The sequence below is a fragment of the Rutilus rutilus genome (genome assembly GCF_951802725.1).
Source record: "Rutilus rutilus genome assembly, chromosome: 16".
Lineage (NCBI taxonomy): Eukaryota > Metazoa > Chordata > Actinopteri > Cypriniformes > Leuciscidae > Rutilus > Rutilus rutilus.
In genome coordinates this window covers 11,581,785-11,594,386 of record NC_140224.1, presented here as the reverse complement: position 1 = coordinate 11,594,386, position 12,602 = coordinate 11,581,785, and the positions used below count along the sequence as shown (strand labels likewise).

Below are 12,602 nucleotides of genomic sequence, written 5' to 3'. Positions count from 1 at the left end.
TGAACAGAGAGATTTGCAAACCTTTTTTCCTCATGTACATATGATGCACTTTCCGGTCTCCATATTTGGGCTGGCGTATGCCACAGTTGGACAGAGAGTTGCGAGCATGGTCAGGATTCATCCCAAAATTAAGATGATGACTGGGGTGAGTCATTGCCAACTTAGCAAGAAAGAAAAGCAAAAGAGAAATAAAGTGAGAATTATAAGACCTGATGTGAATCACAGCACTGGCTGTTGAACACAGTCTGCTATAATTAACTTTTATGGCCATTAAACACTTTAAAGCAAGGCTACATGCTAACACATAGTTGTAATTACATTGATCCTGCAGAACAGTTTTCAGTTCTTAACACGTTGTTGGGTTAAGATTAGATGAAGCCAGGATTAGGCCTTAGTTCAATTAGCCTTAGAAAAAAACATTACTGATGTGCATCTTGAGACAAAACAATGACACCGACATATTTTAAGATGTCAGTGTAAGTTTCTTTCAGGTAAAACAACTCAAACATGCATTTTAGTCCAGGGGTTAGTCTTTTTATAGTCTATCAAAGACTTACACTATCAAAAAAACAACAAATATAGTACTATTTTGCATTTTAACATTGCTAATGTAATGTTATACGTATTAAAAGTTTATTTCTCATCAAGTTAGTACTTTCTTAGCATTTTTTACATTTATTCCAAAATTACTATAAGAATGCATTAACAAATGTACTATTTAATGAATATTTATTTGTTAACTGATGTTTGGCTGGTCTTTTTAACAGTCAACTTGTTTTTGGATCCTCATTTGGAAAACACCTGAAAACGGTACTATGGATAGAGAACGTTTTTAAACGTAAACGCATTTTTCAAATGTATCTGGATTAATGTAGACGTAGCCTTAATTCCACCAAGCTGATTTCACACTTGTTTTCAAGTAATTTCAGGTTTGATATCTAAAGCCCCATTCACACAGCGCGTTGATCCTGGGAAATTGCCATAAAATTGCTAGAGTGCCTTCTGTGTGAACGCAAACATGTCCCGTGGATTGATGCCGGGATGGGGACCTAGTAACATTGCCGGGATGGGGACCTAATAACATTGCCCCGTGTGAACAAAAGCCAGGACTAATGCCGTAAGGGGTGTGTCGTAGTGATGACACACATGCCATTGCACAGGCCTTTCTACAACCTATGCTACAGCATATGGGGAACGAGCCACTCGGTAAACCCAGTGGCGCTACTAGGGAGTATGGACTCGTCTTCGTGTAGAAATGACGAAGAGGAGTTATCAGCAGAACTGACATCTGACAGGAGTTATCACATCCTATCCGTATCGCAGAGAGGTGCGATAAATTGCATTTATTTTATATGCCAAGCATTTGTGTGATGCATGCATGCATACGTTAGGTTGTTTATCCAAATTCGACCAATCAAATGGGGCCTTACTATCTTTATACCCGCCTCCCCAGTAGGTGCTATTATGCTATTGGCTAGATCGAGCGCAAAGGGGAATCTAGTGGCTCAGAGCAGAGAGTGGAAAATAAAAACTAATGGCGGGAGTAGAGACAAGTGAGCAAAATGACAACAGCGAAGAACCTGTGCCTAAAAAGAACTGTACGTCTGAAATATGGCAATATTCTGGCTTCAGTAGAGAAGACGTGTCATAAATGCAGGTACTGTGTAACCGGGGCCGTTCACTTATCGTGTCTAAAAACGCATGGAAAGCGCGGACGCACTGCTATGTCCTTCTTTCCACAAGCGCTTGCGTCTGTCGTTGCTATGCAACCATGACCTGCGTGAGCTTGCAGAATTCTGAAAAGTTGAGATGTTCTCATCTCATTTTGTCGCGGCATAGGTGGGCCTGGAAAAATGTGCTTTCATCTGAGCGCGCTTACTGCGCGCCTGCACTTGAAATAACGAATTTGCACGTGCAAAAAAACATGATATGTGAACATAAGTGACGGTGTCACTAAGTCGTGCCGAAAAATGTTGGCCACGTTGAGAGGAAACTAATCTCCACAGTCATCTGGAACGCAACCTGAGGGAACTATATGAAGACTTCAAAAAGTGTAAGCCCAAATCTATCAAAACTGGTAACGAAATGCCAACAATAACAGAGTCTCACAGACAACCATTAATCAAAGTGTTGCATGTGTAACGTTAACTCCTTATAAAAAAATGAAGATCAGAGGAAAGAAGATCAGAGGAATATCTATTAGCCTACCTGTTTATTTTAGTATGATCATTACATGTATAAATGATTAAAAAAAAAAACTTAATAAAAATTGCATTTCTCTGGGGAAATGTTATATCGCAAGAAATATCGTTATCGCAATACTCAACAACAATATCGCATATCGCATATTTTCCCAGTATCGTGCAGCCCTACTGTGAACGCACTCACAAATTCCGGAAAATCACTGGTAGTGAAATCCCGTGTATTTTCCGGAATCTCTGTGTGAAGGGGCTTAAGGGGCCATTTACAAAACCACCGTTTTCAAATAAAAACAGAAATTTGAATGTGTTTAGGCCATTCATATACACAACAACAGTGTTTTGAGGGCTAACTTTTGAAAACGGGGTTCAAAGTGCAAGTTTTTAAAAACGACACCATTATTGTAAACTACAAAATCTTGAATTTGAGAAAACGGTACTACGTGTTTAGTCTATAGGTGCGTAGCATCTTCACAGAGTGACCAACTACTGAATGCCAACTACTGGCCTGGCATGCATAATACACTGTTTTTATCATTTTGACAACGTTGTCGTCTGTATGCGAAAAACACAAAGGAAAAACTTTTCCACTTTTAGTACATCGTTGTCATGTAAACGTATCATAAGCCCAAGGATATAATGCCCAAGTACTATGACATTTTCCTAGACATGCTAAAAACACACAATATCACAGGAAGAAAAACAACCCTACAAAAGTCTTTACACTTTCTCTCACCTGCAGCAAGCATCGTTCCTTGAACTTGTAACCGATCAGCTTGTCCAAATGCATCAGGCACTGGTGGTAGCGGATGTGGTGGGTGAGAACTGGAAGCATCATTGCGTGCTGCAAAAAAAGCAAAACCTAAGTCCTCTGAACACTCTTAAGACAACAGCATGTGCAAGGAAAAGTGTTTTGCACAACACATTGAATATCTACAATAAAACAGAAAAATAAAATATTATAATATTATAAATATTCTAATATGGACATAAATATTTTATCCAGATCATTATTTATTTAAATATTTAGTGCACTAATTTAAATATTGCTCAATTCACAGATAACTCAATTACCAAGATTTGAATGATGAATCATTTGTCTTTTTTCATGCATATTTATAATACAGTCCGCAATTGCAATGAAATGCCAATCAAGTAGTTGTCCTATCGATTTTTTTGACTTTTCAAGTGAGTTTTCTAAAAATGGTTTTAATTTTGAGACAAGCAGAATAATGAGTAAAGTGACAGAAATGTAAAATAATAATCATTTAAAACATTTTAGCATAGAGCTGCAACAGAACAAAATGTGAAGAATATTTTTATTATTATTCACTATATATATATATATATATATATATATATATATATATATATATATATATATATATATATATATATATATATATATATATATATACATACATACATACAAGTAATTTATAAAATCACTGTTTTTATTAAAATCTTAAATTCAAATGAACAGTTTTAAATTCAAATGTGCAAGTTTATCTGGAGAAAAATTCAAAGTTTGATTTGTGTGTGTGTGTGTGTGTATACCTGGCAGACATCAGAGCGGATACCAGTCTTCCAGAAACTCTGACTGCTGAGCTCCACTGTGACCTCCCTTCTCATCGTATTCTTCTGCCTGATCTTCTGCAGAGCTTCCTGTAAATCACAGTTTTGGACACAGTATTCACACCATTAAGACAATGTAATTACATGTAATGCACAGCCTTGATGTGGCATTAAAAAAAAAAAAAAAAAAAATCTATAATTTTTTTTTACAAAAAGTAAATCATGCTACCCTTCCATCGTGGCCATATTTATTATTTTAATGCGTCTGTCACATGAGCTATTTCTAAATACATAAACAGCACACGCAGACACTTACCTCCCTTTGCGTTAATTTCTGTTTGTCAATTTGTTTAACCTTCGGGCTGTTGGCCAGCAGGTGCCGCAATTTCACGTAACTCTTCCACAACTTTTGATACCTGCAATGAAAGCAGTAATCAGCAGCATTTAATCTATTTCATCATTATATTATTATAAAAATCATTATTCATGACACTCATGGACAAAAAAGAGCCAATCCCATATATAGAATTCAAACTAATACTAACTAACTGCTGGATTAAGGATAAACAATTAATCAAAATAAAATGGAAATCGTGATACGGTTTAGTGAAATTATCAAATTATACTTCTAGGCTGCTCTTTTATAAAATAAATAAAAGTGTTTCAGAGTGAAGTGCAGCACTGTGTTCATTTAAACACAAGCAGCTCATGATCCAGTGTCAGGATCAGCAGATTTACTGAGTTTGGGTCGCTTATAACATGCATTTGGGAGTGCAACATGCAATACCCATTTCACCAGATTTGCAATGAAAGGTTTGCCAACAAAAGAGAATCTTCAAGGGCTCCCTGCAGTTTTTCACCAAAATAAAAGCTTGAAGATTTTATTTAAATTTTAGTATTGTAATTTTACAGTTGTACTGCAAAATAAATTATTTTCATAAAAACTTTATTTTACAGAATAGCGTTATCACAAAAGCAATATACATATTATTATAAATTGAGCAAAATAAGTTCACAATTTAAAAAAAAAACTGATAAATTATTATCTTTTGAGATAACTCAATATTTTTTTTAACTCTTCCCTTTTTCCCCTGAACTGAAAAAGGTTTGAGTTGGATGCATTTGATCTGTGCAGCTTGCGGTGGGCTCAAGAGAAATATTCACTCAGAAGATGAACTTTCGTATAGGCTTGGTATACTACCGGTTATGAGGGACAATAGAAGTATGACATTTTATACAGGTTTGAAAGGGAAACTATGTTTATGAACTATTTAGGGCCTATTTTTCAGTGGCATTCAGTGTGGGATTTGTCTGTTTGATTCATATTAAATAGGACATTTTCAAATGGATACACAGTTTTTTCTTCTAGGGGTTTGTTAGACTAATCAGCTGCAAAATTTCTGTTTAAACTTTAATGAAATTAGATGTGGCGCACATCCCTAATTATAAGAAACACTTCAGAAAACCTTTACCATCAGAAGTTAACCTAACAAGCAAGAAGAGAAGTGGCGAGTAGGGGTGTAAGGATACCCTCATGTCACGATTCGATCGATACATATCACGATACTGAACTCACGATACGATATTATTGCGATACTCCAAGACATATGATAAAAGGTTAGCAAAAAATGAACTGTAGTTTAAAATGCTAAATTTGGTATTACATTGGGTGTGTAAATGAATAGGCTTGGACTTGTGCTGATAACCCAATGCACAGCACAAGAGACACCAGAATAAAAATATTCATGATTCTGAAGCTGAAAATACTGAATTATTTTAGATGAATATGCTGCACTCTGTCACTGACTAGTTATATTTAAAATAATGTAGGACACTTTTTACTGGTAACATCAGACATTTGGCATTATCAGGACCCACAAATATTCCCCCTTTGCATTATTATTCATTATATTCAACAGTGTATATAGTAGTTTAATGTAGTACTGACACTAAAACTCTGTAAACTTGAATTTATTCACACACAGTAATTTTCATTTTGGGTGAACTATACATATTCTCACTGTCCACGATACATATTGTTGCATTTTTGTATTGCGATATATTGTGACACGATATATTGTTACACCCCTAGTGGCGAGTACTCGTCACACTTACTGTGGGTCTCCGGCATAGCTAAGCTGAGCAGGTCGGATACCAAAGTGCACAATGATGGGGAAAGTGATGACACTGGAGTTGAACTGCTCGCGGTCTAACTGGTCAATCCTCACAGAGCTGGGTTTCTGTGTGAGTATAAGCACACACATAAAAACACATTAAAAGACATGACAGCGGTATTGAACTAATAGACTGCAACAGTCAGGTTGCAAATTGCACCAAAAGAGCCTTGCTGTAAACGGCTTCTCCCATGAAAATGTCAGTTTTCATTCAATTACCATTCACAATGCGTGGGGTTGTAGTTAATTCCTTCAGTGAAGTAGTTCTTTTTGTATTACTTTTTTCACCTCGTTGCTGATTGGCTTGGTTCATAGCTCATAACGCTTTAACAAAGGGTGAGATTCAATCAGCTCCTTAGCTTCGTAGGCCGTGAATCAGTATATCGTGTTCACGAATTCGGGCACTGGTAAGGACAATATAAAACGCTGGCTTACTACACATTGGGACCTCAGTGACTATTTCCCATGACATGACAATGCCCTCAATGTGCACCATCACTACTGGTATTTATAAACAATAGCAGAACTGAGATCTTTCTGACATTATTTTTTAATGCCATTTAAAGTACAATATGATAAATACTTTGCTATGTGTTAGCTAGACCTGTCTATCGATGTATGTTTATGCTGAAATATAATTAAATAATGGTTTGTATTTTAAAAAACATATTTCACGTGTAATTATGTGTGCAACTTCAGTTAAGGGGGAACACAGTGAGCACCATATATGTCCCATGGTTTTCAGGGTGCATTGTGGGACTTTTTAGGGACTTTTTTGGCCGACACTATAATCAGTGCCCTGACTACTGAACTAAGGAGCTGATTGAGATGTACCAAAAGACTTTAAGATCCCTATGAAAAAAAATATTTCCCAGATCAACTAAACTGAAAAATTGGATGGGCATTAATGCACACTTTTGACACGCAGAATATTTTAAGCAGAAAGTTTTTAGCTACTGATGTCAGTGTAGAAAGACTCTATTCACAGACGCATCTCACCCATTTCTTATTTTATTCCACAATGTTTCATCATATTGAAAAAAGTTCATTGACTTCCTCTGTGCCATTATCTCACAGAGGCATTTAAATATTCAGTCTGCTCCTGACTTGTGTAAATGTGTTTTACCATGCCAGGGTTGGTGACAATCATGCCCTTGCACTCCTCAGCATATTTCTGCCACTCCAGCTCCTCCCACTGTAGCATATTTGCGATCTCCTCTTCGGGAACCAGAGGCGTGCTGCTGCGCAGCAAATACAGTAGTACCTGGTGCATTGACAGCACCTCCTTTCCTCCATCTGACACACATGAGCAGACAGGGAAACCACTGTAAACAGGATTATAATTTTATAATAAACGGAGCAATTCGCTCCCTCACAACATTGGTGCTTGGGCACAAAAAAATATTTTAAAACACCTTGTGTGGACATGCACATTATTAAGCTGAATTGGCAACCAAATTTCTTCATCGAAGTTTGAATAAAACAGTGGGTTTCATTTGTATAAAAGCTCATTGGTGTTTACACAAGAATCTTGTCAAATTACTACTACCATGTCAAAAAATAAATAAATGTATTCCATATTTTACGATTTTTATTTACTTTCCCCAGCAGCACTCAAAAGGAGATAATACAATGAATATGCTGATGGGTTAATTCAGTACAACACATCATGATTCACTGTAACGCTTTATAAAGCACTGAGAGTGTCAACAAAAAAAAAACTACATGCAGCTCGCTGATAAATCACCACATTCATTTTCAATCATATTCTTCTTCTGGTGCTCAATGGCAGTTTCAAACCACCCTTAAAGGTTAATCTCCACCACTATGATTTTACTGTAAAACTACTTAAATATAGTTTGGTTTACAACTTTAAATTAACTTTCACCAACAACTTTTTTTGCAGACACTGGCCAACATTTTTTTTTGCCCAACTGGACATTCATTAGATTCATCTCCTTTTGTATTCCATGTAAGTAAGAGTCATACATAATTTCTTTTATAAATCACTAAGATTTCTGGGCCCCTTTTATTGTTTACTGCTTTAGGTCCCAATTGGTATAAATCACTGTCTGTGATTTAGGCCACGTACACATTCAGTTGTCAATTCACCGTTTAGAGCTTCAGCCTGTTCTGTACACACAATTCAGTAATTCACGGGAGTCACAACCACATTCTACAACCGAATTAACTCCCCCCCCCCATTGTAATAATAGTTTTTATTACATCTAATTTCTCCCAATTGACAGTTGTGACACTCTTGAAGTGGCTTCCAAATTATTATTATATATATATATTTTTTTGATAAAGTGTTTTCCTTATTGGACATTACCTATTAGAACAAAGTCGTATGGGGCATATCAAAGGACTAGCCCCATTATTTTTTTTTATAATGCAATGCAATTCAATGATGATTGAACATTCCTCAAAAGCCTGTTGTATTATATTTGACACTTAAAATTTTAAATGTTTTTTCTAAAACCGATGTATGGATAATCAATTAAATCCAAGTTAATTCAGTTTAGTAAGTGTTTCTCTTGAAATAATACTAAAATGATAAAAAATATTCTTGATTACTTTATAAATAATATCAGTAAAGATTTCACAGCAAAAAGACGTGTACTAAAGGCTTTTTTGCTATCAATCAGACAACAGAAGGCATGTAGTAGATTGTTTTGTAGTAGAACATGTTGAGAATTTAGAGGCCTTAGAAATTTGTGTATCAAATATGATACAGTCTGCTTTGTAGGGTTATCATAAAATTGATAACATTTTTACACAAAAACTTTAGTAAGATTTTATCTGATATAAAAAGCATAATTTATTTTACAAAGTGGATAGCAGCTTTACATTGCTTCTGTCATTAGTCATTCCATTTAAGTCATAAGTTCACACAAAGAAATTGTTAAAAAATATTTTTTTAAAGAATGCCAGTAATAATAAATAAAAATCAATCAAGTAAATGTCTTTTAAATGGTTAGCAAAATTACATTTAGATTTTTTAAGACTTTTAAATCAGCCATCTACCAATCATTCGGCATCTGCATATGAGGAAATGTTCACTTTCAGCTGTAGTGTATTTGCCCAGTTTAACAAGCTGTTTGACTGACACAATCACAAAGCAACATCAATCAATTGGAGAGAGGGGCATTTAAAACTCACCCGGGAGGAACCGAACAAACCGTGGCATGAAATGAAACTTCTGACAACCTGAGGGGCCGTTTTCTTCAGGACCTGGACGACAGCAAAACTATATTACTATGGCTATATGGCAGGAGTTTGCACCCCTGGCCAATAATGTGTTTATGTATAGCTGTGTGTGCATGTTACCTGTGAGGTTCCAATCGTACAACTCTAAGATGTCTTTAAAGAGGTATGAGGAAAACAGCTCCAGGCCTTTAACGCAGTAGTTCTGGTCAAACACAACATTACAATAGCAGAGCATTTGGGTCACTTCATATGTGCTAGAAACAACCAAGATGTCTAAAGTATCACTCAAATTACAAAGTGATTGGTAAGGACAGCAAGAAAATGAAATTGCCATAAAATCCATTTTCATTAATAATTGTTAACAGTTAAAAGTGTCAAGATATGTTTGTCTCATTATGAGAATGTTAATTGTATATATAAAGTGAAAGTTATAACAAATTATAACCATTTGAACTGGAGAAGATGTGGACAGTGTCAAATTTGATAACAGACCTCAGGTGACATCTCTTCTATAAAGTGGATGGTGTAATCAATGTTGAAGCGAATAACCCGACACAAAGGGATCTAAAACAGGGAGGAAAACACATGTCGGCATGTTAAATCTCATCAATACTCACCCCCATCGATACTGATTTTACTCCATAAGCATTTTTGAGTTCATGAACTTAAATACAACTGATGATATATAACAGTATCTGTGGAATGTTGTCAATTGCCACTGAACCTCCTTTTCACACTTCCCTCAACAAAAAATCCACAATAATTCACTCACAAGTCAATTAGGCGAGACATTCACAAAAGTTTAAAATCAGAGATCTACAGCACAGAAGAATTTTCAAGGTATGCAAGAACCAAAAAGCACTGCAAACATTCTACTAAACATTTTTTTTTGTGCTCCACAGAAGAAAATAAGTCATTTGAGTTTGAAATATCATATAAATGAGTGAATGATGAACTAGAACATCAAGAGTTATTTTAGCTGTTGGACTACAGTTATAAGCAGAAAAACTTCTTATGTGTTGCTGATGTAATTTCTATTAGTGGAGTTTGCTTTACTGACAGTCGCAGCATGGCTCATCTGCTGTCCTTGTGTATATCATGACATGGTTAGATTATTTTTTTAACTATTACATAAACCACGTAAGTAGATGGTGTGGTTATCTAGTTTGAACGCAACCATGCAGCAGTCGTATGCTTACGTTATTAAGTGGTGTGTGAGAAAAGCAGGAAAAGCCCTCAAACAGGTACTCGTGATCATCATACTCAATAACCGTGGGTCTATCTGTCTGAAAGAGAGAGCAACGGTTACATTGAATGGTAGAAACAATATGAAAACATAAAAATGTTTTGATTGAATTTGTTAGTTTAAAGGGACAGTTTCCCCAAAAGTGAAAATTCTGTCATTAATTGCTCACCCTCATGTCGTTCCAAACCCGCAAGACCTTCGTTCATCTTTGGAACACAAATGAAGATTTTTTTTTTTTAAATCAGAGAGCTTTCTGACCCAGTGGTGTACTGTGCACAGGGGGCGCTTGAGCCCCTGCCCCTTTAATCGTGAAAGCAAAAGTGCCCGTTCCGGTCGTGTAGCACGATTTCCCCCCAGGTCTGTGCACACCATTGTTCTTACCCCACACTGAAACGTTATCACCACTTTCAAGGCCCAGAAAGGTAGTAAAGACAGCGTTAAAATAGTCCATGTGGTTCAACCTTAATTTTATGAAGTGACAAGAATACTATTTTTATGCCCAAAAAAACAAACACAAAGTCACATGGACTATTTTAACGCTATCTTTACTACCTTTCTGGGCCTTGAAAGTGGTGATAACGTTGCAGTCTATGGGGGGTCAGAAAGCTCTCGGATTTCATCAAAAATATCTTAATTCGTGTTTCGAAGGTTTGGAACAACATGAGGGTGAGTAATTAATGACAGAATTTTCATTTTTGGGTGAACTAACCCTTTAAGACAGCACAGAAACCTACCAGGAAGTTGGTAGGAGGGGACACGGTTATTCTGTAGTGGAACAGCTTGCCGGCATTGTTATTCATCGGACGACACTCTTTCACCAGCTGTAAGAGAGAGAGAATCACCAATACAATCAGCTTGATATCCCAGACAGGTGACTGACATTTCAAAATGCTAGGGTTAAACACAACATTTTATTCTCAGAAAAAACCTGAATACCAAGAACAGCACAATTATGATAACACTGTAATCACCATTATGTCTAGAATTTACATTAAAAGTTATTTTGTGCAACTGCATGTCAAATTCTTCATATAGGTACACATCTAAAATAAAATGAGAAATAACAATAACAAAATTGTTACATTTTTGTTAAATAACAAAAAAAAGCTAAAATTCTGTGAAGTATCCTACAAATAAACTGACACAACAAGTGAAATCCGACTCTTGCTGCACTGTGCTGCAACTCTGCAGCTAAGTTTATAAGTGTAGCATCCGATTATCTAACTGAACTAAACGGTTTTTACTTCTATAAAAAAGAAAAACGGCAGTGGGGGCAGTGCCCAGGTAATGTAATCGCTGTACGGCCGGTAACACCGACTACAGCAGCAAGCCTATGCTGATAGGCGATGCAGAGTTCAACCAAAGTACTACATGTGAGAGTATTTACTACCAAGTGCTCGCAATCCTAGGTACATCATGGTCCCGCAATCATTTAGCCCATTCATGTAAAAATCTAGATCATTGTTAAGGGTTCACAACTATCATTTCAGAATATTACATTTTTTTCTAACTCCTCAGCACAAGCTTCTAAAGCTTCTCTCTCCTGTACCCATATTGTTTGCGCCTTTCATATTCTACAGACGTTTTTTTTTTTCCTCTCCAGTTGTCTTATTAATTCTAAACTTCAGAAACATTCAATGCATATGACAGCGTCTAACCAAATTCTAAACTAGGTTTTTAAAACAGATGAGGTGACTCAAAGGCATGTAGGCCTATACCTGTTCACCAGGGTAAATACTGTGTCGAATTCCAGTTCGTCTGGCTTTGGCACTGCACTTGCATAATGGTCCATCATTCATCTGAGATTTAAGCATATGATCAAGAAAATAAGAATACATGTAACTTCATCTTAAACCATAGAAATACACTTACATTAAACAATTTAGAATTAGTGGTTAATTCAGGAACTCTTTAGATTACTTTTCCTCTCCAGATTTGAAATCAGTTCTGAGTGAACATCACGGGCTGTGGCATAGATGTTTACTATTGCTTAAAGAGAACCTTGCAGAGCAAGTCAGTTAAAAGTGTTTATTGATAACAAATATAATATTAATAGAATTTGTTTAGTTATTCCAAAACTTAAATTAGTATTTCTGGATTCATTTTCTGGCCTATAGTGTCCAGAATGGTCTGGTTTTAGTTATTTTCATTTTGATGCATCACTAGTTTAAAGGGGTCATGAACAGCATCTTTTCTAAA

General features: G+C 36.0%; 1 protein-coding gene across 2 annotated transcripts in view; it reads right to left on the bottom strand.

Moving 5' to 3' along the window:
- The window catches only part of drosha (drosha ribonuclease III), a 47,607-nt gene that overhangs the window by 28,019 nt on the left and 6,986 nt on the right, over positions 1-12,602 (bottom strand). For both annotated transcript variants that reach the window (XM_084433818.1, XM_084433819.1), the window contains exons 6-17: positions 12,122-12,202; positions 11,138-11,224; positions 10,357-10,443; positions 9,650-9,721; positions 9,278-9,359; positions 9,110-9,181; positions 7,074-7,243; positions 5,889-6,013; positions 4,090-4,189; positions 3,756-3,863; positions 2,935-3,042; positions 22-160 (exon numbers count right to left, since the gene is read on the bottom strand). In XM_084433818.1, the coding sequence (XP_084289944.1) occupies positions 22-160; positions 2,935-3,042; positions 3,756-3,863; positions 4,090-4,189; positions 5,889-6,013; positions 7,074-7,243; positions 9,110-9,181; positions 9,278-9,359; positions 9,650-9,721; positions 10,357-10,443; positions 11,138-11,224; positions 12,122-12,202 (1,231 nt within the window). The remainder of the gene's footprint in view (positions 1-21; positions 161-2,934; positions 3,043-3,755; positions 3,864-4,089; positions 4,190-5,888; positions 6,014-7,073; positions 7,244-9,109; positions 9,182-9,277; positions 9,360-9,649; positions 9,722-10,356; positions 10,444-11,137; positions 11,225-12,121; positions 12,203-12,602) is intronic.